This window comes from Mustela nivalis, assembly GCF_964662115.1.
Source record: "Mustela nivalis genome assembly, chromosome: 9".
NCBI classification, from domain to species: Eukaryota; Metazoa; Chordata; class Mammalia; order Carnivora; family Mustelidae; genus Mustela; species Mustela nivalis.
The window spans coordinates 74,665,111-74,690,111 of record NC_139028.1 but is presented as its reverse complement, the minus strand read 5'-3'; the positions used below and the strand labels follow the sequence as shown (position 1 = coordinate 74,690,111).

The 25,001-nt window shown below is 50.4% G+C and overlaps 1 protein-coding gene across 25 annotated transcripts in view; it reads right to left on the bottom strand.

Annotated features, from left to right (window-relative positions):
* BMAL1 (basic helix-loop-helix ARNT like 1) overlaps positions 1 to 25,001 on the bottom strand; it is a 98,198-nt gene that overhangs the window by 10,657 nt on the left and 62,540 nt on the right. For 5 of the 25 annotated variants that reach the window (XM_082683162.1, XM_082683144.1, XM_082683163.1 and 2 more), the window contains 13 exons: positions 22,337 to 22,465; positions 19,506 to 19,631; positions 18,470 to 18,622; positions 16,135 to 16,173; positions 15,797 to 15,838; positions 14,108 to 14,265; positions 12,365 to 12,444; positions 7,957 to 8,049; positions 7,134 to 7,251; positions 5,348 to 5,497; positions 2,742 to 2,988; positions 1,547 to 1,653; positions 118 to 268 (listed from right to left, as the gene is read on the bottom strand). In XM_082683162.1, coding sequence (XP_082539288.1) covers positions 118 to 268; positions 1,547 to 1,653; positions 2,742 to 2,988; positions 5,348 to 5,497; positions 7,134 to 7,251; positions 7,957 to 8,049; positions 12,365 to 12,444; positions 14,108 to 14,265; positions 15,797 to 15,838; positions 16,135 to 16,173; positions 18,470 to 18,609 — 1,325 coding nt within the window. In that variant the 5' untranslated portion in view covers positions 18,610 to 18,622; positions 19,506 to 19,631; positions 22,337 to 22,465. Of the gene's footprint in view, positions 1 to 117; positions 269 to 1,546; positions 1,654 to 2,741; positions 2,989 to 5,347; positions 5,498 to 7,133; positions 7,252 to 7,956; positions 8,050 to 12,364; positions 12,445 to 14,107; positions 14,266 to 15,796; positions 15,839 to 16,134; positions 16,174 to 17,595; positions 17,700 to 18,469; positions 18,623 to 19,505; positions 19,632 to 19,952; positions 20,096 to 22,336; positions 22,466 to 25,001 lie in introns of those variants that run through there. The other 20 variants (XM_082683155.1, XM_082683167.1, XM_082683153.1 and 17 more) reach the window with 16 other exon arrangements.

Genomic DNA, 25,001 nt, shown 5'->3' with positions numbered 1-25,001 from the left:
GCGAGGTGGCATTCAAGGTGTGATCCTAGGGGTTGTCTGTACCCGCCTTCCCAGGTAAAGAGCCCAGGCATTTATCTTTGAAGCAAGGGAGCTTCTGATATGGGGGAAAACACTTACAAAACAACAGTGTTGGTTGAGACAATGTATTCTACTTCCTTGGTCCAAGGGTTCATGAAACTGAACCATCGACTCCGCAGTGTGATGAAAGAACCATCTTTGATTTTAAACTTATAGCAATTCGTCGTAATCTTTTCTCTCGTCTGTAAAACTGAAAATGCAAAGAAGCCATGAACATGGTTCCCTCAGGCTGACATATGAAGTTAACCAAACCCAGGTGTGCCCAGGCTTCAATGCCATGGCCAGAGTAAGCCGGGGGAGCGGGCACTCGGACAAGCGGCTGTTTCTGAGGGTTGGACTCAGAGCCTTTCGATTCATTCGTGAATCGCTTGCGATTGCTCAGTGTAGCAAGTGAAGGCTCCGGGGAGTCAAGGACGTCGTGATTGCCATCTGACTGGGACCAGCTCTGAAACGCACAACAAATGTCCCAAGGGCCTGTGTTCCTTCCCCGTTACAAAGCCTGACAGCGGAACAGCATTTTTAGGACATCTGAATCCAGGAAGGTGACTCACTTACTCAAATTTTATTCTTTTGGGTCACAAACATGTCACAAGGACCTTTCATGGGCCAGGCACTGGAGACAGAGGGGAGACAGCATGCGGCCCCTGCCCAGGCAGGAGGGAAGATCCCAGAACGGCCCAGCGAGTGGAAGAGGGTGGTGAAGGCAGGAAGTGAGGAGAGAGCTCTGATGCCTCTGTGGGCAGGGATGGGTCAGGGGTGAAGCTGGGAAGGTGGGTCTGTGTCAGGAGGTAGAAGGTCTTGAATGCTGGTCACAGATATTTGGCCTCGAGTCTCAAGGCAGGAGGTTTAAGCAAGGATGGGACATTATCAAGCTTTCTCTGTTGGGGCATAGACAGGACAACTGTGGAATGTAGAAGGTGAGGCAGAAGGGATCAGGGATACGGTCGGGAGTCTTTCACAACTACTGGCTGGCCACAAGGGCCTGAACCAGGCTTGGGGCAGCAGACGTGCACAAAGGGGCGTCTATGAAACACACGTCTGAGGTGAATGAGCAGGACCGTGAGGGAAAGGGTCAGTACTGGTTCCTCTCTCGGGAGGCCAGTATGTGCCAGGGCTGGAAGTCAAGAGGAAAATACAGGAAGCACAGCAGGATTTCATGGAAAAGAAATCTGTTTGAGCCGTACTTAATCTTTACAAGGTCTGTAAAACAAGAATAAGAGAAGCTTTCCAGAAACTGCACTGTCCTATGTAAAGGAAACTGCTAGGCAGTCCGAGGTGGGTTCACTGGAAGGGGATAAACAGGGCCCGGAATATCAGTCTCTTCTCCATAGACATGTTTTGGCCTGAGGACTCCTGGGCTAACTGCCTCCCACATTAGTGGGGGCTGATTTCTCTGGAAAGTTTATGTGGCCTAGTTTCAAAGCATGGGGACTCCTTAAATTAAGACCTTTTGTACAGCCCGGCTTACCTTGCCTATGACATTCTGCGAGGTGTCCTATGTCATCTTGGTGGAAATATTCGTAACATGATGTGCCTAGAAGTTCTTGTGGTAAATATGCCAAAATAGCTGTTGCCCTAGAATTTTTTTTTAAAAAAGAAACAGTAATTCAGACAATTAACAGCATCTCTGCAGTGGATGAACCCCGCTGTGCTGAGGAGAATGAGGTCCGAGCTGGATGGATGTAACTGAGCTTAACCAACACTATAAAAACAGGGAAGAGAAAGAAAAGAAGCCTTTCAAAGGGGCCGTCGTCCCAAGAAAGGAGACTTAAAAATGGTAACCATGTTAGTCAGATAAAAATGTGACAGAAACCCAACCCCAGTACAAACCTTCTCCATTTTACTACCTGCCCCCCCCCCCAATTTTTTTTCTTTTAATCAGATGACCAAACATTAAAAGCTCCAGCAGCGGGGGTCATAAGGGCCTTGCAAAGTGGGGGCATCCTTTTCCTGCACGTAGTGACTTGTTTCTAATAGCCAGAAAACTTATCAGTCTGTGAATATTCTCCAGGAGGCCGTAGAGAGCCGTGGAAAACTGGGCACATCTGTGACCTCAGCGCAGGTCCACCACCCCTCCGCTGGGAATGGGAGGTGGCCAGTCCTCAGGTGGGCCCCAGGTCCCCATCCAGAAAAATGAGTGGGTCAGTGTTGCCACTGACCTTTCTGCAATGGTGATGTTCTCGATCTGGGCCATTGGCCTCAAAGAGCTACGGAGTACCTGCAACACGGCTTAGCGAGCCTGAGAACTGTGAACTTCGTTTTAATTAAAACCCGAGAAGCTGTTTGAGATCATCATGGCCAACGGCCACCGCATCAGACAGCTGAGGGCTAGATCCTCTTTTCCAAGTCCTACATTCCGGAATTCCAATCACAGCCATGGTTGTTCAGGTAGCATCGAATGTCCACCACTTCCCTCCTGGCCATGGATATCGAACCACGATGTTGTCTACTTAATGGTCACTATGTGCCAAAGAGCGTTACAGAGAAAACTCTCTGTGCTTATGATATTCCAAAGGGTCTCATTTTTTTTTTTTTTTTTTTTTTTTTTAGCAGAGATCCCCATTGTGTCCCTCTTTTTACCCTGATGGCCCAGCCCTCTCTGCTCTACCCAGAGATGAAAATCCTGTACCATTAATGCTCATGGGGGCCACACAGACGCTTACCTCTGGTCTACAAAAACAAACTTCCCGTCTATGGCATGCCGGGACACGTACTCCATGGACTTCACTCTGATCTCCCCGTTCGCTGGCTGCGGGACCACGTGCGAGTGCAGGCGTCCGATGGCGACCAGGCAGCTGAGGTTACAGCCCTCGTTGTCCGGCTCGCCGTCCTCGTCCAGCCCCATCTTTGTGGGCGGCCAGCTCTTCAGGTACCCTGTGCTGTGGATGGTGCAGAAGCTCTTTCGATCTGCTAGAAAGCAAAGTCCATGGTCAAAGTCAGGACAGCTGTGGGCAAGCACGCACGGCAGCCTGCGGCAGGCTGGGGTCTGGGAGGGGGGAGGCAAACAACACACACAGCTTTGCCCTCCAGAAGGGAGAATCTGGGGACAGAGGAAGACACAGGCGTGGACAGCCGTCCTCCAGCGTCCTCCAGCGTCCTCCATGCGGAGCAGGGCTGCTGATGCCGAGGAAGGAGTATCTGCATCTACCGGGGGGGAGGATGGCTGCCCGGGAAAACCAGGGAGCAGGTGGCTCAAGAAGGATGAGCACTGACTAAGGGACCCAGAGGCATGGAGGTCGAGGAGGTCCAACGTGTCGAAGCGCATCCTGTACGAGCAACAACAGAGGGCTCCGGCGGGGCTGGGAAGGCAGGATGGGGCAGATGACTAGGGTCTTAGACTATTTGCTAACAAATGCGTGTGTGTCAGGGAATGGAGAGCTTCTAAAGGTATTTAAGTGGGGACACAGCAAAGGACTGGCTACTCCGGAGGACAGCAGTAGGGAACTGGAAGAGTAAGCCATCAGGTGAAGACAGACATACAGCAGGAGACGAGGGCTGTGCTCCGGGACCACAGGGAAGACAAGGAGGCGGGGAAGCACACGGGAGACGTTTCTGAGAACTCTTGAGATGTGGTATGAGTATCAGAACATTTGGTACAAAGGAGAGAGTGGAGGGGACTCCAGCATTTCTGGATTGAATGTTTGCTGCTGCTCACAGACTCCAGGAAGAGAGAACAGAAATACACTGTAGAGATGAGGGAGAAGGACTGCACTTTGGGACACACTCAGTCTAGAATGCCTGGGGATTTTAACAATAAACAGATCCTCATAGAGGTCTATGCCGGTCTATGCCGCTTACTGGGAGCAGGTCTATGCCGCTTCCTGGGAGACGGGGAAACCCCTCGGACGCGCCAGCATGGAGTTTCCAGTCCGCGGTGGAGACAGATGTCAAACAACCGGGGGAGTGCACAGGGCAGTTCCAGGAACTGGGGTGCCGCCAGTGGGCCGGAGGGAGCAAGCGGCAGCCACAGATGCCCAGCTCTAAAGGACCAGTGCTGCGAGCCAGCTGAAGGGAGTCGGGGGTAGGGAGACAGGGGCCAGCACCCACGGAGACCTGGGGTGAAAGGCGGGGAGAGGTATCGACAGGAAGTCGGTACAGCTGAGCATGTGGAGTGGTGGTGGTGGGGTGGATGGTGCGAGGTCATGGACTCTCCACTTCTCCCCAACAGCAGTGGGGATGCTGCAGGCTTTTAAATAGGGAGCCGGGAGAAAGCTGTGCCAGTGAGGGGACTTCTGCAAGAGGTCGTCGCGGGGGCAGCGCTGGGTCACGGACCGCATTGGGAGAGCGAGGGCTTGGGGCTGGGGTGCTTCCCCGGCTTCCAGCACATGCAGAGGACAGAGGTGCCGTTTACGGCAGGGAGAAGCTCGGGGCAAGGGCGGGTCACTCTTGCAGATCATGTGTGAGATGCCCTTGAGAAGATTTCAGAGGTAAGTAGATTTCAGAGGACGCGGATTTATGGATCCAGAGCTCAAAAGAAAAGTCTGGGCTAGAAAGACAAACTTGGACGTTATTGGCGCCTACAGCAAGCTAAGGGAGAAGAGGACATGACCTATGGTTCAAGTGTAGACAGAAAGGTGGCTCAGGACAGATGAGGAGAGAGCCAAAGGAAGTCAGAAGAGGGCCCCGTGCAGCAGAAGATGGGGGAGATGAGAAGAATGAAGTTCAGTGGAATCTTAGGGAAAGAATACTTTCAGATGGAAGAAAAATGAAGTGTCCCTTATGTCTAGCAATGTGAGTGTCCTTGATGAATGGAGCAAGAGTCATTTTGGTGGACTGGCGGGAGGCTCGGGGAGTGGCTGGCATTGTGGCTGAGAGCAGTCTTTCTTAACCACATTACGACAAACGGAATTTGCACGAAGGAAGCCTTCCCAGGAGTCACTGTTACTGTGACGACCATCAGGGCTTTCTAATCTCTCCTGCTCCCCAAAGGCCCTACCCATAGGGGGAGAATGGCACTGACTGCAGTCCTGGGATTGGCAGGGGACCGCCGAACCAACACCCTCCGGAACACCTCAGGGGACAAAGCCAGTCTCCCCTGTATTCGGATTTTACTATTACTATTTTTAGAGATTTTACTTATTTGAGAGAGAGCGCAGAAGAGGGAGAGGGACGGAGATTCTTGGCAGACTCCACACTGAGCGCAGAGCCCGACGCAGGGCTCGATCCCAGGACCGGGAGACCATGACCTGAGCCGAAACCAACAGACACCTTGCCGACGGAGCCACCCCGGCACCCCTGTACTAAGATTTTCAAGAAGTGAAATGGTTACCTTTCTTCTTTGAGCAGGTTGAGGGGAAATCCTTGTCTTCCACCTTTACTGAAGGCCTGTTACACTTCATCCTACAGAAGAAAGAACGTCGTGCTCCAGAACATAATCGAGATGGCCCAGGGGTTATATCTGTTTTAACTGGAAGTCCAGCTGCAAATCAACACACAAAATGTGATAAACTGAGAGTAGTATTGTCTGTCAGGAGGGGGAGTGTGACCTTGAAGAAAGCCTCTTCTTTCCTGCCTCACTGTTTCATAATGACCACACCACTCTTCCCCAGTTCAGGCCATAAAAGATGCAACGTGGGGAAGTGGGTTGTCCATCTGGAGATGTTTCCAGACCACCTAGAATGCAGCTACTGGTGGGAGAGGCAGGACCAGGATCCTGCTGTGAACACTGGCTATGGGTCTACAGCCTGTGTCTGGGAATAATGCGCGCCCACCACAGGAGTGACTATCAGAGAAGGGGCCGCTGCCCGGGCTCCTGCTGGCTGTCACCCCTCCAGCCTACCTGCCTTACAGGCACCCCAGGTGATCTTCTCTGGAACGCACACGGGCCTGCCCTCCCTGCCCTGCTTGGTTTGCTCCAGCCACACGGCGGGCACTACACCTGTGTATCCTTCCAGAAATCATTTTCCCAGCTCTGCTCATCTCTTCATCAACTGGCACACAGTAATCCATCCTTTCAAACCCACTTCAGCTGTCACCGACTCAGTGATGCCTGTCCTCACGCCCACATGAGGATGAATCCTCTGTTCTTTACGCCTGGTACTATTTCTGTGGCGGTACCCAGTACGCAGGGTGTTGTCTGTCTCCTGGTATCCCTGTGACGTGAGAGCCTTAAAGGCAAGGACCAAACATCGCCTTATTTTCTCCTCACGTCTCTACCAAAAATGCCAGGGCCAGACTATAAAAGGCAACAGGTTCCAGGGACTGTGCTGAACTTTTAGGAAGAGGATATTTAATGAAAAGATCATGACACTGACATTGTGCCTACTGTGCACCAGGGACTGCCCTACAGGCTTTATGTGTGTTACTATATTTAATCCCCACAACAACCCAATGAAACGGGCACTATTTTGCAGATAAGGAAACGGAGGCACAGAGAGGTTAAGTAACTTGTTCAAGGTCACACAGCTGGAAAATGGTGGAACTGGGAAGTGTGCCTAGCAATCTGACTCCAGACTCCACATTAACTGCTGGAGTCCACAGGCTCCCATGGGACTGATGGGAGGAGAGCTACAGGGCCTCATGCAGGAGGCACAGGAGGGGACACGGGAGGAGGAAGCAGGGGAAGAATGTGGAAGGTGGTTTCCACTGCTAAAGAAGGAAGCCAGGAGATGGATCTGACCAACGAGCAACCACTTTCATATTTCATGTTTTCTTACTCTTATCTTGTGTGGCAGCATATGTGTAACACAGGTAAATCAAGGGGATATTTTGGGAGGGAACAAATCAAACTGGTGTGAGACCTTGAAACTCAGAAGCATAGAACTGGGAATTTCTAGATTCTGGGGGCAGGAGGTGGAGACTAAAATCCAGAAAGAATCAAGGTAGCTGTTTTTCCTCTGTGGATTTAGACATTGAGTGGTTGCTTCTTTATGGGAAACAAAACAAATACAAAGAAAGGTAGATGATCGCCTTGAGCCAAAGAGAGCACCTGTGACCCAGATAAAGGGCAGAGAGGAGGGAGGCCTGAGGCCGGGTGTGGGGCCACAAGCAGCTGTCTTCACTCAGCGGTCTGGGTGGGCCCCGAGGAAGCAGCCGCAGCCTTCTTCTGGACTCACTTTTTGCATCTATGAGCCGCTCCCGGGGTGCCGTGTCTGAGGATGAGAGCTGCTCCTTCACTTTGGCGATATCTTTAGGGTGCAGGTAGTCAAACAAACTCTGACCGATCAGATCATTCTGCAGGGATGGAGCACGGAGACAAGGAGTCAACGGCGCATGGAACAGAATGTACCCAGTGGGTGCTTTGCCTCTGTCTTTCTAAGCAAGAGAATGTCAAGGTGTCCAATGTGAACACGTACACCTGTCCAGTCACTCTGGCTAGATACAGACACAGGGAACGAGGCATCATGAGTTTGGTTTGGGAACACAGGGGAAAGGGCTCAATTATACGGATATTTCTATAAATATAGTTCGTGTCCTGGAAGCAGGAATCTTTTAGCTGTACACGTTCCCTTTGACTGATTTCTGATGCCCACAAATGCCCTTCTGGGGACACGGGGTGTGGGCGTGGACTCTAACCCAAGTTTCCGTGCTCTTCAGCCACAATGGCCTTCATAACCTTGCTCAAAGACCAAGAAAAGCAAGACAGTCCGGATACATTCAAGCTACATTCCTTCGAATGTATACACATGCCACCCCCACTCCTGCCGCTCTCTCTAAAAAATAAATACTCAAACAAAGAAAAGTGTTTTTTTTTCTAGGTTTAAATTCATTTCTCTGTTAAGAAATGACGAATTTTCTGGAAGAAGCACTGGGTGTGTGTGTGGGAGTATGATACAAGCATTTCACAGGGGACGTGTATATTAGAATTATTCTAACACGTGGGGTGACCTTGCTGGCTGCTGGAGGGCTGCCCGCCAGTGACAGAAACAGGAGCCATACCTGGCTGTAGTTGAGGATCTTGAAGACAGACTCGGAGACGAAGAGGATCTTCCCTCGGTCACATCCTACGACAAACAAAAATCCATCTGCTGCCTAATCAGGAGAAATGGATAGTCAATTTATCACACTTCCGGAAACACGATTTGTACTCACTCTGACAGCAAATAAGGACTTGTTTGCTAAGTATCCAAAGCACAGAAATGTCCTCATTGACAGCCACATGACTCTCTCAACTAATGCCTCAGGAGAGGGGGAGATGGTCTCCAAGGTAGGTCCTGACACATGGATCATTGCAGGACTACAGGGGACGGTCCAATTGAAGAATTTCTGTTACAACACTCAAGTCACTCTAAGACATTTCCATTGAGTGTATCGAGGTCTGGAGAAGTCCTAGTTTTTAATTATAACTATGTTTGAATCCCAGAATCTAAGATTGAAAGGAACCTTCAAGATCAAAACCCCCTTTCCTGGATCCTGACCACCACCTGTCTTCAACCTGAACACTTCCATTTACAGAGCCCACTCGCTTTCCAAAGGTGCTTCTCAACATGGGGAGTGGGGTGTTGTTTGTTTTTATGCTGATGGTCTGGGGCAGGGCCAGCTCACGAGTCTTTTCTCACCCCTACCCCAAAGGATTCTCAGGTACAAGGACTGAGAACTACTGTTGCTGCGCATCATTTCTTGATCCAGGGCTGGGCTGCTTATATCCTAAGTGAGACAAGAAAAGCAAAGCAAAAATCTCCCCTACACACTTCCTCCTTCTTCGCCTTAGGTACAGGTAAAAACCTAATCTATGTGCTTGTCTTGGGACTTATATCCCAAGATCTCAAGACAGGAGGCTCTTTGGTAGGCCGAAGCGGATAAAATACCAAAGCGTCCGAGAGCTCAGGCTGTGTGTGACTCCTCCGCACCGCTCTGTACACAGACAGCCACTCGGCTGCTGCTGGGGCCTCCCAGGGACCGAGAGGGGACTGAGAGTGTCTCTGCTCAGCTCCCACAGTTCTAATCCAACACCCTGCCTATTCACAAGTCCTTGGTCTGTTCTTGGGAAAAAAAATCTAGAAAAACTCATTCCCCTTCCCACAAAAGGGCCTTGGGGGATGTAGTTTAATTCAAGGAACTAGGAAATGAATTCACATGCCTGAGGAAAAGAATGGCACGCGCACCGGTGCGGCCATGAAGGCAGCTGGAGGGGACCGAACCAGCACTGTCTCCCAGCGCTAGACCTCTCAGCCGGAAGGGAGCGGGGCCTGAGCTCTTCCTAAGCCGGCACAGGGGCAGGGGAGGACAGTGGAGAGGAAGAGACTTCCCAAGCACCATCTGCTGGAAGCCTCGTTCAGTCAAAAACTAGGGTATTAATAACTTGCGTGCTGCCTTGCAGACAATCTCACATCTCACAGAAGTGTTTCGAGGCTTCTCACGGATGACGTGAAGTGGCACAGAAGGTGCCTCATAAGATGGTTCCCGCGACTTCCGGGCGGGAATGTGGGCAGAGTCAGGCCTGAACCCGGGACGTCATGAACAAAGGTGGTCTCAACACGTCTGGGAACGGCAAGAGGGCTCCAAAGGCCAGTGAGCCATCAGTGAGGAGAGGCTCAACACTTCTGACTCTGCTTCCCTCAGGCAGATAAATGCCACCAAGTGAAGGAGCTGGGGCCCAGGGGGGCAGTGGAGGAGCTAAGACTAGGAGAATGCCACTAGCACCAGGTGGCCACAGGGAGGGCTCCCTCTTGGGAGTGGGGGGGTGGGGGGAGTGGGGCAGACTTAGTAAGGGACACAGAAGCCCTGGTGGGGTCTGCCTAGTTTTCAGAAGATGGGGAGGTGGAGTATCCAGACATCACGCACTGGTCAAGTTGATGGCTCCCTGACACACCATTCATGGAAGCCATTTTGAAAGCTCTCAGTAGAGAGAGCAGTCAGTCAGATGTGCACTGGGAAGGAAAAGCAGAAGTCCAGTTCCCACGGCCAAAACATTCAAACACCATCTTAGTGGACCCTGCCTTCTGTTGAAGCAAATTCCTGAGAACTGGGAACCTGGAAGTGGCAAAGGACTGGACCGTGCTTTGTTGCCACAGGCACGCCCCAGGGAGGGCAGAAGAGCTTCCTCAGGGGAGACACATCACCGCTGTGTGCTACAGATGCTGGGGGACACGGAAGCACAGGAAAGGCGAGCCCAATGAAATATTTAGCTTAAATGGCATGAAAATCCTTGTTCCACACCCTGATAAGTGTGGGGGGTTGGACAGGAAATTTACAAGAGGAGAAAGTTATTAAGCATTTGCCATTACAAAAGAAGTTTATATACATGTAAATACCTATAAACCTATGTTATATATAATGGGAACTTCATATGCCTTCTGTGTTAAAAATAAAACACATTTGTAATCACATACATATATATTTTTTCCTTAAAAACATCCAATTAGCCATATGGCAATCAAGGCCAGTCCTACGATGTATGTGTGAATAGAAACACAGAGACCCTGTTCCAAACTTTATGCCCTTCCAGGTGGCAAGAGCAGAGCGTTAAACCAAGCTCTGGGCCCTGTGAGGCTGCAGAGCCTGCTGCCCATGAAGCCAGCTCTGGTGGTTCCTCCAGAGACCAGCAGTCCCAGTTTGCATCCTACTTTCAGCAAGGCCTCCCTGGGAGCAGGGACAGCTTTAGGAAGAAGGATGGAGAGAGGAGTGCAGAGCTGTGCCCTGAGAGAGGTAGCCCAAGGACCACCACAAACTTGCTGAGAGGCCTGGGACCCCCACAACATGTTTACTGTTGACCTGGATGTACCTAGAACAGTGCCATGCACACAGAACTAAGTCTCAGATTGCCTGTGGTATAAGTGAGTGAAAGACACAGAAGAAAAGACACAAGAAGCTTCGGAGGAGCCACTGATGACCAACTGGAAAGAGGATCATTCAATAAATAGATTTTGACAAAAACAGAAGCTCAAAAAAATGAACACCTATACAGGATGGAAAAAACTTCACCTCACAATAACCCCTGTCCAAGAGAGTGTGAGGGGCGGGATTACAGAGTGCCAACACCTGGCACGAAGGTGATGGCTTCTATGGCAAGGAGAGCACCAGGCCAACCCCAGGCCAACCAGACCACAGCTGAAGTTTCCACAGTGGGTCGTGAGAACCACTCCCAGAGGAAAATCTAGCAAATGGACTTGGCTTTGGAAAGTGTGTGTGGCCAGTGGTGATGTGGGACTCTTGCCTGTCTCCTCTGTGGAGGCTGGAAAAACCTAAATCCTTGCCGCAAAGCCGGAGTCATTAAGTCACACCTTCTGGAGAAGCGGATGTCTACTACCGGGCTTTAAGGAAGGCCTTTCTTGAGAAAAGGGACACCTGGCCTGGACACTCCCCTGCCCCTTGTGTCTGGCTGGTGTGGTTACACTGAGGAAGCAGACTGCAGACAAGCCTGATGTGACTGCTGGCGAAGGCAAACAGAGCCTGGTTCTGGCCGCCCTCACTGAGCCACAGCACCAGCCCCTCCTGGTCTACCGCAGGACCAGCTGTATTTGGGACACAAAACCCTCTCTGTTCACCAGGTCATCTGTTCCTTGCAGCTGAAAGCTTTCCAATTGCAAGAACACGTGAAGAGGGAATGAATTTCAGAGGCCAGACTTACAAAGGACCAGAAGCCAGGCAGAGCGGAAAGTCAGGATGACAACAGAGTGGCCCAGAGCCGGAGGCCTGGCAAATGTCTCTCAAAAACATGTGCCCAGATGCCATGGGGGTTTAGCAAGCGAGGTCCATCCTGGCCGCGGGAGGATAGGGGCGGGTTACATTTTTCTGTTCACAGTTTGCAAGAGGACAGGCTTCTGAATCCCAGTTCTTTCCCTTTAATTTCCAAGTTGATCTCACTCTATCCAGAGGCAGACCAGACTCCACACAGAAGACATGTTCGCGTGGTGTCATGTCCACTGCCTCTCTGCAGGGACGAGCAAGACCAGTGAGTGTGATGGGTGAGAGGGGAGAGCTTCACCTCCCCCATTTCTTTTCCTCCTTAGGCAGAGGAGTCTTTGGAAGCTTTCTTGCTTTGATGGGATTTTGGTGTCAAGATGTACACGGATGTTTTTGTCCCAGCAGTCAGGGGACGAGAAGACAAATCCTTAGTTACCTATATCTGTCCCTTTCTAAAACCTTCATGCCAGAATGGGGTTCTTGACGACCTATGAGTAACAAAATCCTGCCTCCTTCCACTGAAAAATCACAGTAGCCTGGGCCTTCAATTTTTGTCTAAAAAAGGGTGGAAGGACTGTGGAGACAGTCTAGACAGATGTGGAGACCCGAAAAGACAAAGTGGGCCTCAAAATGTCCAATGTATAGACATCAAATTCCCACCCTCTGCTACCTCACTCAAAATTCTAAGGATGTGTAAAACAAGCTCATTATTGTGACATACCCTGAGAATGAGGTGTTTCAATTCATCATCTGACAGAAAAGTTGGTTTGTAGTTTGCTTCTGTATATGGGTTGGTGGCACCTTAGGGAGGAAAAAAAAAAAAAAGTTTGTACACTTTCTACTCCGGGAATGGCTCCTTCCACTAAGCCTCTGACCTTCCAGATGTGGCCTAGTCCCTACCACCCGGGACTTCGATGTTCTCTTCTTTTTCCTTAACGGACACAGCATTAGGTCAGGCTTTGGAAAGAACCCGCTGAAAAGACAAAACTGTTGCCCACAGGGGACCTAACAGGCTTGTTCTGGTCACCACAGGGGAGCCAAGAGGTAATAGACAGAAGTAAAAATCTGCTTCAAAGAGAGAAGGCAGCTTTGGAAGCCAAGCAACTGCAGCTCCTGGGAAGATTCCCTCCTCCCAGGATTGACGTTAAATGCATTGTCTAGAGGTCCCTCAGATGACCACACTGAGCCTTCCTGGGAACGTCCAGTCAGCCAGGCCCTGAGTAAATAAATATACTGTAGAAGGCATTTAGCGGGAGAGCTGCCTCATCGCGGGGCGGTAAACGAGCTTGGCAACCCAGAGAAATGCATTGCTTCAGTGAATTCAACTCTGGCTCCTCAGGCTGAAAGGGGACGAGATGCTTAAAAGGCCATCCATCTGGCATCGTAGAGGGAACTCGAACAGGCATCGTATAGTAACAGAGAAAAATGCCCGCAGCAAATGACCTGGAATCTGCAAAAATGGTTAGAACAGTCAGGAAATAAAATGGAAAAGATCAGTTACAATTCCCAGTACCACGGTGAAGGAGGTGGACAGAATGTGTCTGTGACTTTCATATCAACAAACGAGGCACACACTGCGCCCCACCCCTGCTTCTGACAGAACTCTAGATTTGTCCTTCGTTTCCTTCCAATTTAATGAAAATTAGCTTACACTAACTTAACCTCTAGAACTTTCCCTAATAGGAATGTTTAGATGACATGCTCACAGCATAGGACACGATGCTGCCATGTTCATAAAAACGCAATTCTTTTGCCACGCAGGTCAGAGGTCTGACTGAGCGCCCACTTTCCAATTTCCTCCAAGGGTCCAAGATGGGCCACAGAACCTGCCAGGCCCAGCGCTCATGAAGGGCCTGCGACACTACAGATTTCTCCAGCGGTTTGGATAAGTCCTTTCCACATTGCTCTGCTTCTGTGTTCTCACCCACCCCATGTTCAGAGAAGAAGGAAAATACTGCCTCCCTCAAAGAGTCTATCTGGTTCGGGAAAATTCCAGGAACATGAAAATCTCATCAGTGTTCATCCCTGACAGTAAAATGAAGCAAAAGCCATCACCCAGTGAGTCACTCTTGAAAGGAGCCAGGGTGAATCTTCCTCCTACAAAGAGCAGGGGACTTCTCAGGGTCTCCAAGGGCACCTGCATTTCTGATGGGGATCACCGGGTGAGTGGGGCCCAGGCGCACACACGCATGGAAGGTGTGGGTCCTCTGACACGCACGGAGCCTGCTTCTCACATACACGTGTACCCCCCGGAGAGGACCGACTGCACAATCCCCCTGGACACCTACGTAAACTCAATGATCACTCCATTTAGCATCAGGTCTACAGTGGAGAAGAAGAGGCCTGTTGCTGAAGGCTCCACACTGGCAAATAATGACCATGGTCCTGGGGCCTCAGGCACACCCTAGGCCAGGAACAGAACACTGGTAGGGAGCATCAGGGACAATAAAGCCCACCGTCTTACCTCGTAATGTTTTCATGTGCTGAACGGCCATCCTCAGCACAGTAAGTTTATCTAATTTCCTGGACATGGCATTGCATGTGGGCACCAAAGAAGCCAGTTCATCAATGAAACTGTTCATTTTATCCCGACGCCGCTTTTCGATCTGACTGTGGGCTTCCCTGCACAACAACAGGAAAAAGGATTTCTAGAAAATGACGCCGAGCCTCAAGGAGACAATGACAAAAGTCAGTTCCCATGGTTTCTGACATTCCCCCGACAGGGCACATTTAGAATCTGCACAAGGCTTTGAGCTCGACTAAAGGTACCAAAGAAGTGGCCTCACTGCCCCCTACCCCGGGGTCAGTATTAGTTGGCTGTATGCTTTCCACATACTCAGAATTAAGAAGAAACAACAAAAATGGTCTTCTCAGAGTAAACTGGATAGGGAATTTCTCATTACTTTTTTTTTTTTTTTTTTTTAAGATTTTCTTTATTTGTCAGAGAGAGAGAGAGAAAGAAAGAGCAACGGGCAGAGGGAGAAGCAGACTCCTGCTGAGCAGGGAGTCTGATGTGGGACTCCATCCCAGGACTCAGGGTCATGACCTGAGCTGAAAGCAGACACTTAACCGGTTGAGCCACCTAGGCACCCGTTCTCATTTCTTTTCCTCTCAGCATCTGTCAGGTTGGATTTTAAGATGGGCATGAGGGAAACAGAAGGGACATGGAGCCTGACAAGAGCAAAGCACTTAGGACAGCCACTGGGGGGCGGGGGGGGGGTGGTGATCCTGGAGTAACAGAGAGGTCTTGGAGGTTTGTGAGGAACCCACTGTGTGGCCTGTCAGAGCCTCACTGACTGAGTCACTAGGTAACTAGCGCCGCCATCATTGGGTCAACCATGACTCCACCAAGACACAGCAGATGCTACATCTGTCCCCAAGGGCTTCCTCTGAAGAATGTCACACTCGTCCCTCCCAGGAGTGGCTGCCCGTCAAGGCAAGGGATGTTTCCCCAGGCACACACGCTCTTCCTGACTTGTTTTCAGCTGCCATTTGTGACTGTCCCCTATGGAGGTGTATCACCAGTGGAAATGTCATTTGCTGCCATAGCAACAGAGCCACCAAGAGGGACCTCCCACCAAGGCTAGGCCGTGTAGGGAAAGCTACAAATCTCAGGCCAGTCGAATTCTGCAGCCCTGGATCTGTGTCAGGACAGCCTCAGAGGGCCCTAGAGCCACTGGGAGGAGAGCAGACCCATGTGGATGGGGTCAGCAAGTGTGGCTGGAGGCAGGAGGGACCAAGTTCGAGAATCTACTCAAGGGCGAAGGCAGCCCCATGTCTGGCCTTGCAATGCAACACGGGCTGCTCTGAGAGGCAAGGCCCAGCCCAAGAATGGGGTCACTGAGCCAGGTCTCCTCTGGAGGCCCTCGAATCAGGAAGGAGCGAGGAACCTGCTGGAGACCGCTGGGGAAGAGCTTCAGCCTGGAAAGGTTTCCTGTTACTTCTGAAGTCCCCTTTAGGTTAAATGTGATCCGACAGCCAAGAGTGAAGGCCAACTCGATGTGGAGAGGACAAGTGGCAGGCAGCCCACATCAACCCCCACCCTGAGCCCTGAAAGGATGCTTAGACCGACAGGGACCAGACACACAGAGCTGCCTCAGCTGCACTCTGGGCAGCCAGAATCAGGATGCTGTATAGACAGGTCTATGCTTACCTTGCATTTTTGATCCTTCCTTGGTGCTCTGTGTATTCTAACCTGGAAGGGAAGGCAGGGGGGAATAAAAAAAGCAAGATCAGACACAATCCCTGGGAGACTGATGGCCAATTTACACCTCGCTCTCTTCTTCTCAGCTTCATTCATTTCCCTGCTTAATCCCTGTCATCTGTCTCCAACACAAGGGCTCTTGTTAGCCACCCTGGGGGGCTGGGGGTGAGTATCTTGAGCCTATCCCCAATCAAGGACACAGGTGGGACCTGTACCAAGTAACAGAACATGTAATTATGCAAGGAAAATAGCTAACAGGATGAAGGTCATGACTAGGTTCATGGTACCTTCCGTGAGGGTCATCTTTGTCTGTGTCCATGCTCTCTCTGAAAAAACAAGAGAGAACGTGAGTATTTGTTAAGAAAGACATACAAAGCTGCTTCTTACAACATGGAAGGATTGCATTTATCCAGAAACCAAATAATAAGAAAGTTCAGATTTCTGTAGTATTGATTATCGACGCAGACTAGTCAAACACACACAGCTTCTAGGACTAGTTTCCCTGATGATCAAACAAAAGTTATCAACAGAGCTTGCTGTTAACATACTTTAGGCCCTATTTTAGAAACCGGGAATACAGAGCATTTATGGAAATTCTTAATAACTATATCCAAATAACTATAATATCTTATTCCCCTCATCATTCTGGATAAATGGAGTTTATTCATTTGCAAAACATACCAAGCCTCAAATATACGTGTGCATACATATATATTTGGTGGTGGGGGAAGGTGAAGTGAGGAGGGGAGACCAGAGAACCCACAAAGAAGCATTGAGCAGAGCCCTGAGGCAGCTTTTCAAAGACACAGATACACAGTGTTCTGGTTCTCAGCCAGGTGGGAACCCCCGAGGCCCAAGGACCAGGGAGAGAGGGCACAAGTAGGGCTGAGGGCCGTGGAGCCCTGTTTGGCCACTGGGGGTCCTCGGGTCACAGCAGGGATCTATCTCCCTTTTATAATCTCCAATGATCCAGGTTTCAGGGCACCTCACGGTTTAGTGGAAAACAGATTAAAATCCTCCAAGGAAGGAGTTCCAAATCACCCTGGGGTCACCTCACACCCTTCTCCAGTGCTTAAGCTTATACCAGGAGCGAACTGCCTGGCACCTGGGCCTCTCTCTTTCATCCTGTAAGAACAGAGGGATCTGGCCCTTCAAACAATGTAGTCTCAACAGCAAAAACAACTCTTCTCAGGAGCACCAAATCGCAGCGTGGGCATTCTAGAACAGGGATTCCCACCCAGGAGCCCTTGATTGCCTCACTGGCACAGAGTTTCTCTAGCTAGTCCTAGAGTGCGGCAGACGGGATTCAGGCCACAGGGGAAAACCGAAACTCTCCCTCCCCTTTTGTCTTAGCTTGTAGCTAATCCCTGAGGCCAGGATGATCAACTTAGGTGAAGAGAGCTCCGCCTGACCCACTGGACACAATTAGCGCATTGAAAAGTCAGGGAAAGGGATGAGGGGTGCTTAATTATAGCGCCTCCATGAGTCACAGAAGATGTGTAAATGGGGTTTCCCTCCAGGGGGAAACCTGGAGGTCTTGGGTGGGGACAAGGTCGGAAACCACAGGTTTAGATAGCAGAGGACTTAGAAGACACCAGTGACTCCAACCACCCAAGGCAAGTGGTCTGTGGAAACCACCTCCTGGCCTCCCTGCTGGGGAGGGACTGCTCCAGAAGAACCCTCTCGGGCCTCACACCCACTCTCCATCCCCTGGGCGTTGGCTTGCTCAATCATCTGGGGTCACTTACATATTAATCATAGCATCTCCTAGTGGGCATCTGACCTTCAGCCACTGTGCTCCCCAAATTCGACCTGTGAACTTCAGCAGAAAGGACATCTGCTGTGGGGGAGATACCTCCTTGGAGATGTTTCCCTCATTAAACAAAAGAAAAGCTCTTAAGTGGACAAGGGGATAAGAACCCAAGCAGTTGCCTCAACAAAACAAAACGTGCCTTTGAATGTTCTATGCAGCTGTTTATTCCCTAAGTGTTTGTATAGTAAAGGGTTGGCTACATATATGCAAATTTACTTACTCAAAAGAAAAGTCATCATGTCTAAAAAGAAACAAAAATATTATTTAATAAAACAGGTACACACTAATTTGAGTAAGGTTTCAGGGCCATACCAATGTTCCTACGGTACTTTCAGAGGGGGCCTGCACTCACTCACTCCCTCCACGAACATAATTAAGCAACTGGGGACTTCCTCAGAGAGAGCCTCCGGCAAAGTCCTCTTTGAAACCACGGAGAGTACCTCCAAACGCTTAACCATCTTGCTCAAAGGAGCCAAGGAGGTTGGAGGAAAAAGGTGAAAGGCAGCGCTTGGCTTTAAGCCTCTTCCTTTTCCCTTGATGTGGCCCAGTTTGGGGAGAGAAAGGGGGATGGGGTGCCTCAGCAGGGCTGGAGGCTCCCTCCTGCTTGCGATCCAGGGAGGAAGATAAAAGCAAAAACGAAACAAAACAAAAACAAAACCCCACTGTGGGGCCACCTAAACTTGGATCTTTCATTTCCATCCCTTTCCACAAAGAGGACCCCTTCTTCCAGGAGAACAGCAGTTGGCCCCTCGATGTGCCGGGAACGGACACCAAGTCAGCCAGAGGAAGAGGAGCCCAGGAGGCCTTACTGGTAGTCGGTAGAGCTGCCTTTCCGTTTGCGGTTACAATCCATGCCACTGGAGCCGAGGGGGCTGGAGAGTAGGTCGGTAGGGCCCGGGGACATGAAGTCACTGATTGTCGAAGAAATGTCCATTCTCTGGTCAGCCATCGGAGGTCTGGAACTGGTACAAGGAGGCACAAAGGTGATTTCTACATGCTCCCCTACCACGGCGGAGGGCCAGGGTGGGCCTGTGGAGGGTCGGGCTACTGGTCTACCACACTAATCCATCTCCCCTGCGCCAGCTGGAATAGGGACACGGCAGGATGGAGAGAGCAGCTGACATGCTTTAGGAGTTAACATAGATAATGTAGGTTAACCTGTTCATATTGCCCGTTGGTTTGTTTAAGATTTTATTTATTTATTTGAGAGAGAGTGTGCACACACAGTGGGGAGTGGGGGGAGCAGCAGAGGGAGAGGGAGAAGCAGGTTCCCATGGGGCTCAATCCCAGGACCCTGGGATCAAGACCTGAGCTGAAGGCAGATGCTTCACTGACTGAGCCACCCAGGCATCCCCCTGCTCATATTTCTGATGAAGCCAAAGTTCAGAGCAACTGGGTAGCTTCTCCTGGGTCCCTATCCCAGGGCACGCAAGAATAATTCCAGAACCCAAGGCTCGAGGACTTAGAGCCCAGTGGTCCTCCCATGGAGAAGACCAGATATTCTCTGACAGTTGTAATTTTATTTTCTTCCAGTCCATAAAATAAATAGGATTTACTGGTTATCTTTGTGTTTTTGTTACTTCTGTAAAAGTCCCAGAAAAGCAGAAAATATCCTTTCTCAGACCATGAGTCCCTCAGGAGTCAGGAAAATATGGTCCCGGTCTAGCATGGGGCCATGCAAAGTCTGTCTTGTCTTCCCTGACTAGCCTTTGTGCCCAGCATCCCCTGCCAGGAAAACCTGCATAAAGGACATAAGGACATTGTAGACCAACTGGCAAAACATTTCAAGAATTCACATTTTATAAGCATGGAGTCAGGTGGCCCCAAAAAGAGACTGCCAAGTACCTTGCAAGGGACTTCGACTCCAAACCAAGTGGAAGAGGGCCGCGCTCTGCCCACGGACGGGGGTCCCAGGTCCACACCACGTGACCGGGGCTGTCACTCCCTCTCTCTGGGCTCAAGTTCCTTCATCTGCAAAGCAAGAAGGGGACTGTGATCTCCGCTCCCTCATTACAGTTCCGCCCACAGACGAGTGCACTAGGGTCAGGTGTGGGCCAAGTTTTCCCTTTCACAGCCACTGCTGGAGGGATCATCTCAGTGCTCTAACTCCAGGCACTAGAGCTATTATCGCTCAGTCTAAATGTCTAAAAGCAGGACAAAAGGGAACACACGTGGTAGGTCTTGGTACATTCTGGAACACCGTGCTGCCAAAGAGCTCCGATAATTTATATTCCCAACAAGAGCTCCTATCAATCTGAAGGAAAGGACAAAACCCCATTGGTTTTTACTTGCATTTTTAAATGATTACGGATGCTGTCCCTATGTTTATAGGCATTGCTCTGGTTTCCTTTGTGCCCACTCATGTCCTGTTTTTCTACCACATTTTCTTCAGTATGGATGGGCCTCCTAACTCATGTTCACCTGCGCACCTGAACCTGGGGGGAGAAAAGCACACAGTGAACTCACTGCTCTCACTTGCCATCCACGACCTCGCACACCTCCAACGCCAGCGCGGCCCGGTGATCCTCGACCCCCTGCTCGCTTTATTCCCCTCTCCATGACCAAGAACACCACACCCTCTTTCTTCTCCTCAAGCCCCCAACAGCTCTCCATCCCAACTCTCCGCAGACACTTGGCTTTCTACTCCACTGAGAAAAGGGAGCACATCCACCAGCCCGCCTAGCTGCTGCTGGTAGGAATGTTGCTCCTCCAACAGGTGGGGACGCCATTGTCTCATTCCTGAAGACCATTACGCCGGAATTCTGTCCCTGCCACTCATCCAGCACCATCCACTCTCCCCACCCTGCTGGATCACCCTCGTTTGAATACAAACACTCATTTGTGGGGGAAAAATCACATGTATTTTTGAACTCCATTCCCTTGTGGTCAGTACCCCCATTTCTCTGTTTCCAATTCTTTTCCTCTTACTCAGGATAAGCCAACTCAAATCAGGCTTTTGTCCTCATCATTCCAACAGAACAGCTCCCGTTATGCTCCCTAGGGAGCTCCTCAGTGCTAAATCCAGTGGCGGATTCTCCATTCCCTCCCTACTTGTCCCATCCGGACACCTGGTAGAGCTGATCTGTCCCTCTTGTCTCTTGGCTTTGGAGAGGCTACCCTCTCATTGACCCCTTCTATCTCGGTGGCCACCCTTTCCACACCAGCCTCTTTTGCAGGCTCGTTCCCCTCCCTCACCTCTACATCAGAGTCCTGAAGGTGTTCTCAGACCTTCTCTATCTACAGCCACTCCCTAAGAGATTGGTCTAGCTTCACTGTCCCCAGTAGGATCAAGGCTCGGAAAACTCCCCTACTTTTACCTCCAGCCTGGACCACTCCTGAATGCCAAACCTAGAGGACCTCTTCCCTGAGGTCTCCCTTTGAGTATACAACAAAGACCTCCAACTAAATCAATCCAAACCCCTGGTTGTCTCCAAGCCAAGCCCCTTAGTGATGCTCACGTCGATGAGTGGAACTTCTGAATGCTCAGGCCCCAATACTAGAAGTCATCCCGACTCCTTGCTTCCTTTTACAACCTGCAGCCAATCCGTCAGAAGATCCCACCAGCTCAACATTTACAAAGACATCCAAGTTTAACCACTGCTCTCCTTTCTCCTTCCGATTTCTTCTCCAACGTTGCTTCCGCAGTGAAGTGATATTCTCTGAATATCGTATGCTGCAACCCCCCATCCCTGCTTCACTTTTTCCCATGGCCCCTGATCCATAATTGACTTATTTACTAGCCTTCTGTCCATTAGACTATGAGCATCAGAAGAGCAGGGACTGAGTTTAGTTCACTGCACCGTAGTAGCTGAGAATGCTTTCTAGCATATGGTAAGTACTCAATAGGTGTTGAATGAGTAAGTTTGTACATTAGGAATAGTCATTCCTTGTTTGTCACAGATGTCATCAATAACCACCCCCCTTTTGCCTTTTAACTTGGCTTACAGTATTTATATGTGATGCTAAAAGTGACAGGTTTTTTTTTAAAAAAAAGCCTCTTTTTCACCCCAAAATAGAAATATCCTAATATTTTTATAATTTTATTTATATAGCTCTTAATCCATTTGGAAATTACTTTTGGTATACTACCTAAGGTTGGAGACTTCTTTCCCTCCAGTGGATAGATAACCATGCCAACACCATTCACTAGACCAGACATTCTGTTACGTCAGTTGAAATGCCACCTTTATTGATTGTTATCTATTTTTGGACTTCCTATTCTGTTCCTTTGATCTAGTTACTTCCAATCCAGCACCACACTATCTGTCATTGTGGCCTCATAATACATTCTACTATTAGGTAGAACAACCCTTGTCCTCTTAGGACTTTTCACTTTCAGGAATCTCCTGGTTATTCCAATTTATCCTTTGAGAAGCATTTAATCACATCAAAGGCACAGATGGGTGGCTGTTAGAAGTTATAGTGACAGACATGAAGAGAAGCAGATGAGGGAGGAGCACAGAGCCCTCCCCTCGGGGTCTTGGTGAGCCTCTGGGCCACCTGACAGACATGGGGAGCCACCTCTGGCCCCTACTCCCTCTTTTTGACCAGCTAGACTGTTGCATGAGGTGGACTGTTCCAACTTTTGGACTATGGGGAGAAACCACACTTCCTGAAAGAAGTACTATGGGGGCTGCCAGTGATAGCAGGTGGGGCTGGGGGTGTGATTTTATTACCTGAAGTTAGAGTTCTTGAAGCTCAGATCCACCTTGGGAGGAGCAAGGGATCACTGGACTGATGGGTCACCTCAAAGTGATTTTCATGGTTTGTCGTTTCCTTTCAGGCACTCAACATCTTCTAGAAACCTATAGTGGGGCCCACAAGAAAAGAAAACCCACACAGGTCACTTGGGGGGAGGCACACAGCACAATCTCCTGTTAGCTAAGGGAGAGTCTCAGTGGGGAGAGGCTTGCCAGCCCAGCTCGTTTAGGACAAACAAGTCTTTTGAAATGATTAAACATGGATTCCTGGATGTGGTCTTAAGAGAAACAAGATAATTGGACTTTTCATTTCTCCTACCGGGCCAGGCAATAAAATTATAGTGAGCACTTACTGAGTGTGCCTCGTGTCGGGCTCCATTCTGACTGTGTTATGGAGATTCACTTACTGAGGCCCGAAAATAATTCTGAGGTAGATACTCTGTTTTTTTTCCACTGGATGAGAAGACAAAGATGAGAGAAACTCAAAGATGACACTCGCCAAGGTCACATGGTGAGAGGACACAGGGGCTCCAGCAGCCACATCAAGGTCAAGCAGAGCCATAGGCTCTCCCACGTGAGCCGCTGCCCAAAGGCGGACAAGCAGCCCCGGAAAACAGGTCTCCGGGAAGCGTTAAGCCAGAACACACGTGTGCAGGGCCCGTCTCTAAGACTGCTGGAGGCACAGTAAGACGCTTGGAGATGGTGTCCGGGGCACTCAAGCACAGGGCCGGGCACCCAGAGTGAAGGGGAGTCCGTGGTGAGAAGGCGCTTGAGTTAAAATGGCCTGTGGCCCTGCCTTCTCCTGCTGGCAGCACAGGGCTCTCTGCCTGGCTCCAGGCTTCACGGGAGGCTGCGTCCACCACCCTTCTACTCTCTCCTGGCTCTGCCTTGAGAGGGCGAGACTCGGGCTGTGAAAGGGCCTTTCCTGACCTTCCTGATACAAAGCAAAACTAGTGGGGTTGCCCCTTCTGCTGGCTCCTTGCGGCCCTTGGACTACCTGGGGCTTGATCATTACAGAGGTCTTCGAATCCGTGTCCAGGACCACGGCTGCTCTCGTCCTCCCAGCTTACTCCTCTGTGCAGTCCGATGCACACACCCTCGCTGTCTGACTCTGGGAGCCAGTCTGGACACGTGCAAAATCATGACGGGATCTGGGACTTCCAGTCCCCAAGCCCACACCCCACACAGACACCAAGTCCCCAGGGCAGTGCTGCCCGAGCGCTTACCATATGTCCTTCCACCATGGTCTGCCTCCCCACACCGATACCAAGCTCTTCTCCAGCCCCCAGACCAGCTATCCAGAACCCACGTGGGAACCCTCTCCTTCCCTCACCCCACCACCCCTCTAACAGAGGGATCTAGCCACCCCCCTCTGTCCCCTGGCCACTGCCTTCATCCAGGCTGCTCTCTCCCAAGACTCGTCCCTCCACACTCCAGTCACAGACAGGACACCCCTTTGTTTAAAACACTTCCGTGGCTTTACTGCTCTGCCCCGAGCCTTCCAGCAGCGCCCTGCCAGGCAACATCAAACCTCCACAGTGCGCCTGCTCGCCTTGCGTCCTGTCCCGTCTTGCCCTGCTCTGCACATCCTGTGCCGAAAGCGCTAGGCCACCGGAGTACTTAAGTTCTCTAGAGCACGTGGCCTCAACTGTGCCCACGGTGCTTTGCAGGTGTGGCTCCCTTGACCCACCGGTCACCTGGTGAACTCTTGCTTTCCTTTCAAGTGCTTTCAGGTGGCATCTCCTCAGAGAAGCCTTCTGAGCCTTCTCCTCACACCTGTGGCCCTTCCACCTTCTGCCCCATGATCTCACTATTAGGGGGCTCCCCGGATCACACCTCACTCACTGTCCCCCCAGCTTCTCTGAAACTTGGACAAAGCTTCTCGGTACCAAACTCCATATGAAATTTCTTATTTGAACCAATTGTTCCAATACTCAAATTTACTTTATAGAAATAATGAATGCTAGCATAAACTTCGGCACTATATCTTGCAAAATAAAAATCCGAAGGCCTTGCCTGGCTTCAAGCTCCCTGCTCATGGGGAGTCTGCTCTCCCTCCTCCCCCACTCTCCCTCTCGCTCTCTCTCAAATAAATAAGTAAAATCTTAAAAAAAAAAAAAAAATTCAGAAGTCCTTTCTTATATGCTTGGACCAAGTAAGGAAGCTGAATCAGCTGTGACATAAGTATTCCTGGAAATCTCTTTTCTCTCCAAAAAGGTGTTCTTCAATGTAAGACAATGAATGAAACAGGTGGGGAAAAAACCCACCTCTGTGCTATTTCCACAAGAGAACTGAGCCCAGGAAGGGGGCTCTAAGAGACCACACGTAACTGGGAGAGGGGTCCTTGCCAGGGGGAGCTTAGGGCCAGCCCTGGTGCTGCCATCCAGGTGACACACAGTGAAGACACTCGTGGGAGAGCCTGGCCTGTGGTCTTGGAATTGGGGGCCACAAGTGTACCCACTTCTGAACTAGAGGCTCCCTGGATGGCAGAGGAAGCAAGGCATGAAGGGACTTGTGCAGTGTGCTTGGGGAGAGCTTGGTGGCCCCCTTGGTTCCCCCTCAGTCCCCTCATTCTCCTTGGAGCTCAAGAAGAAGAGTCTCCGGGGCTTCACACGGAGGAGCACGGGGGCTAGAAGAGAAG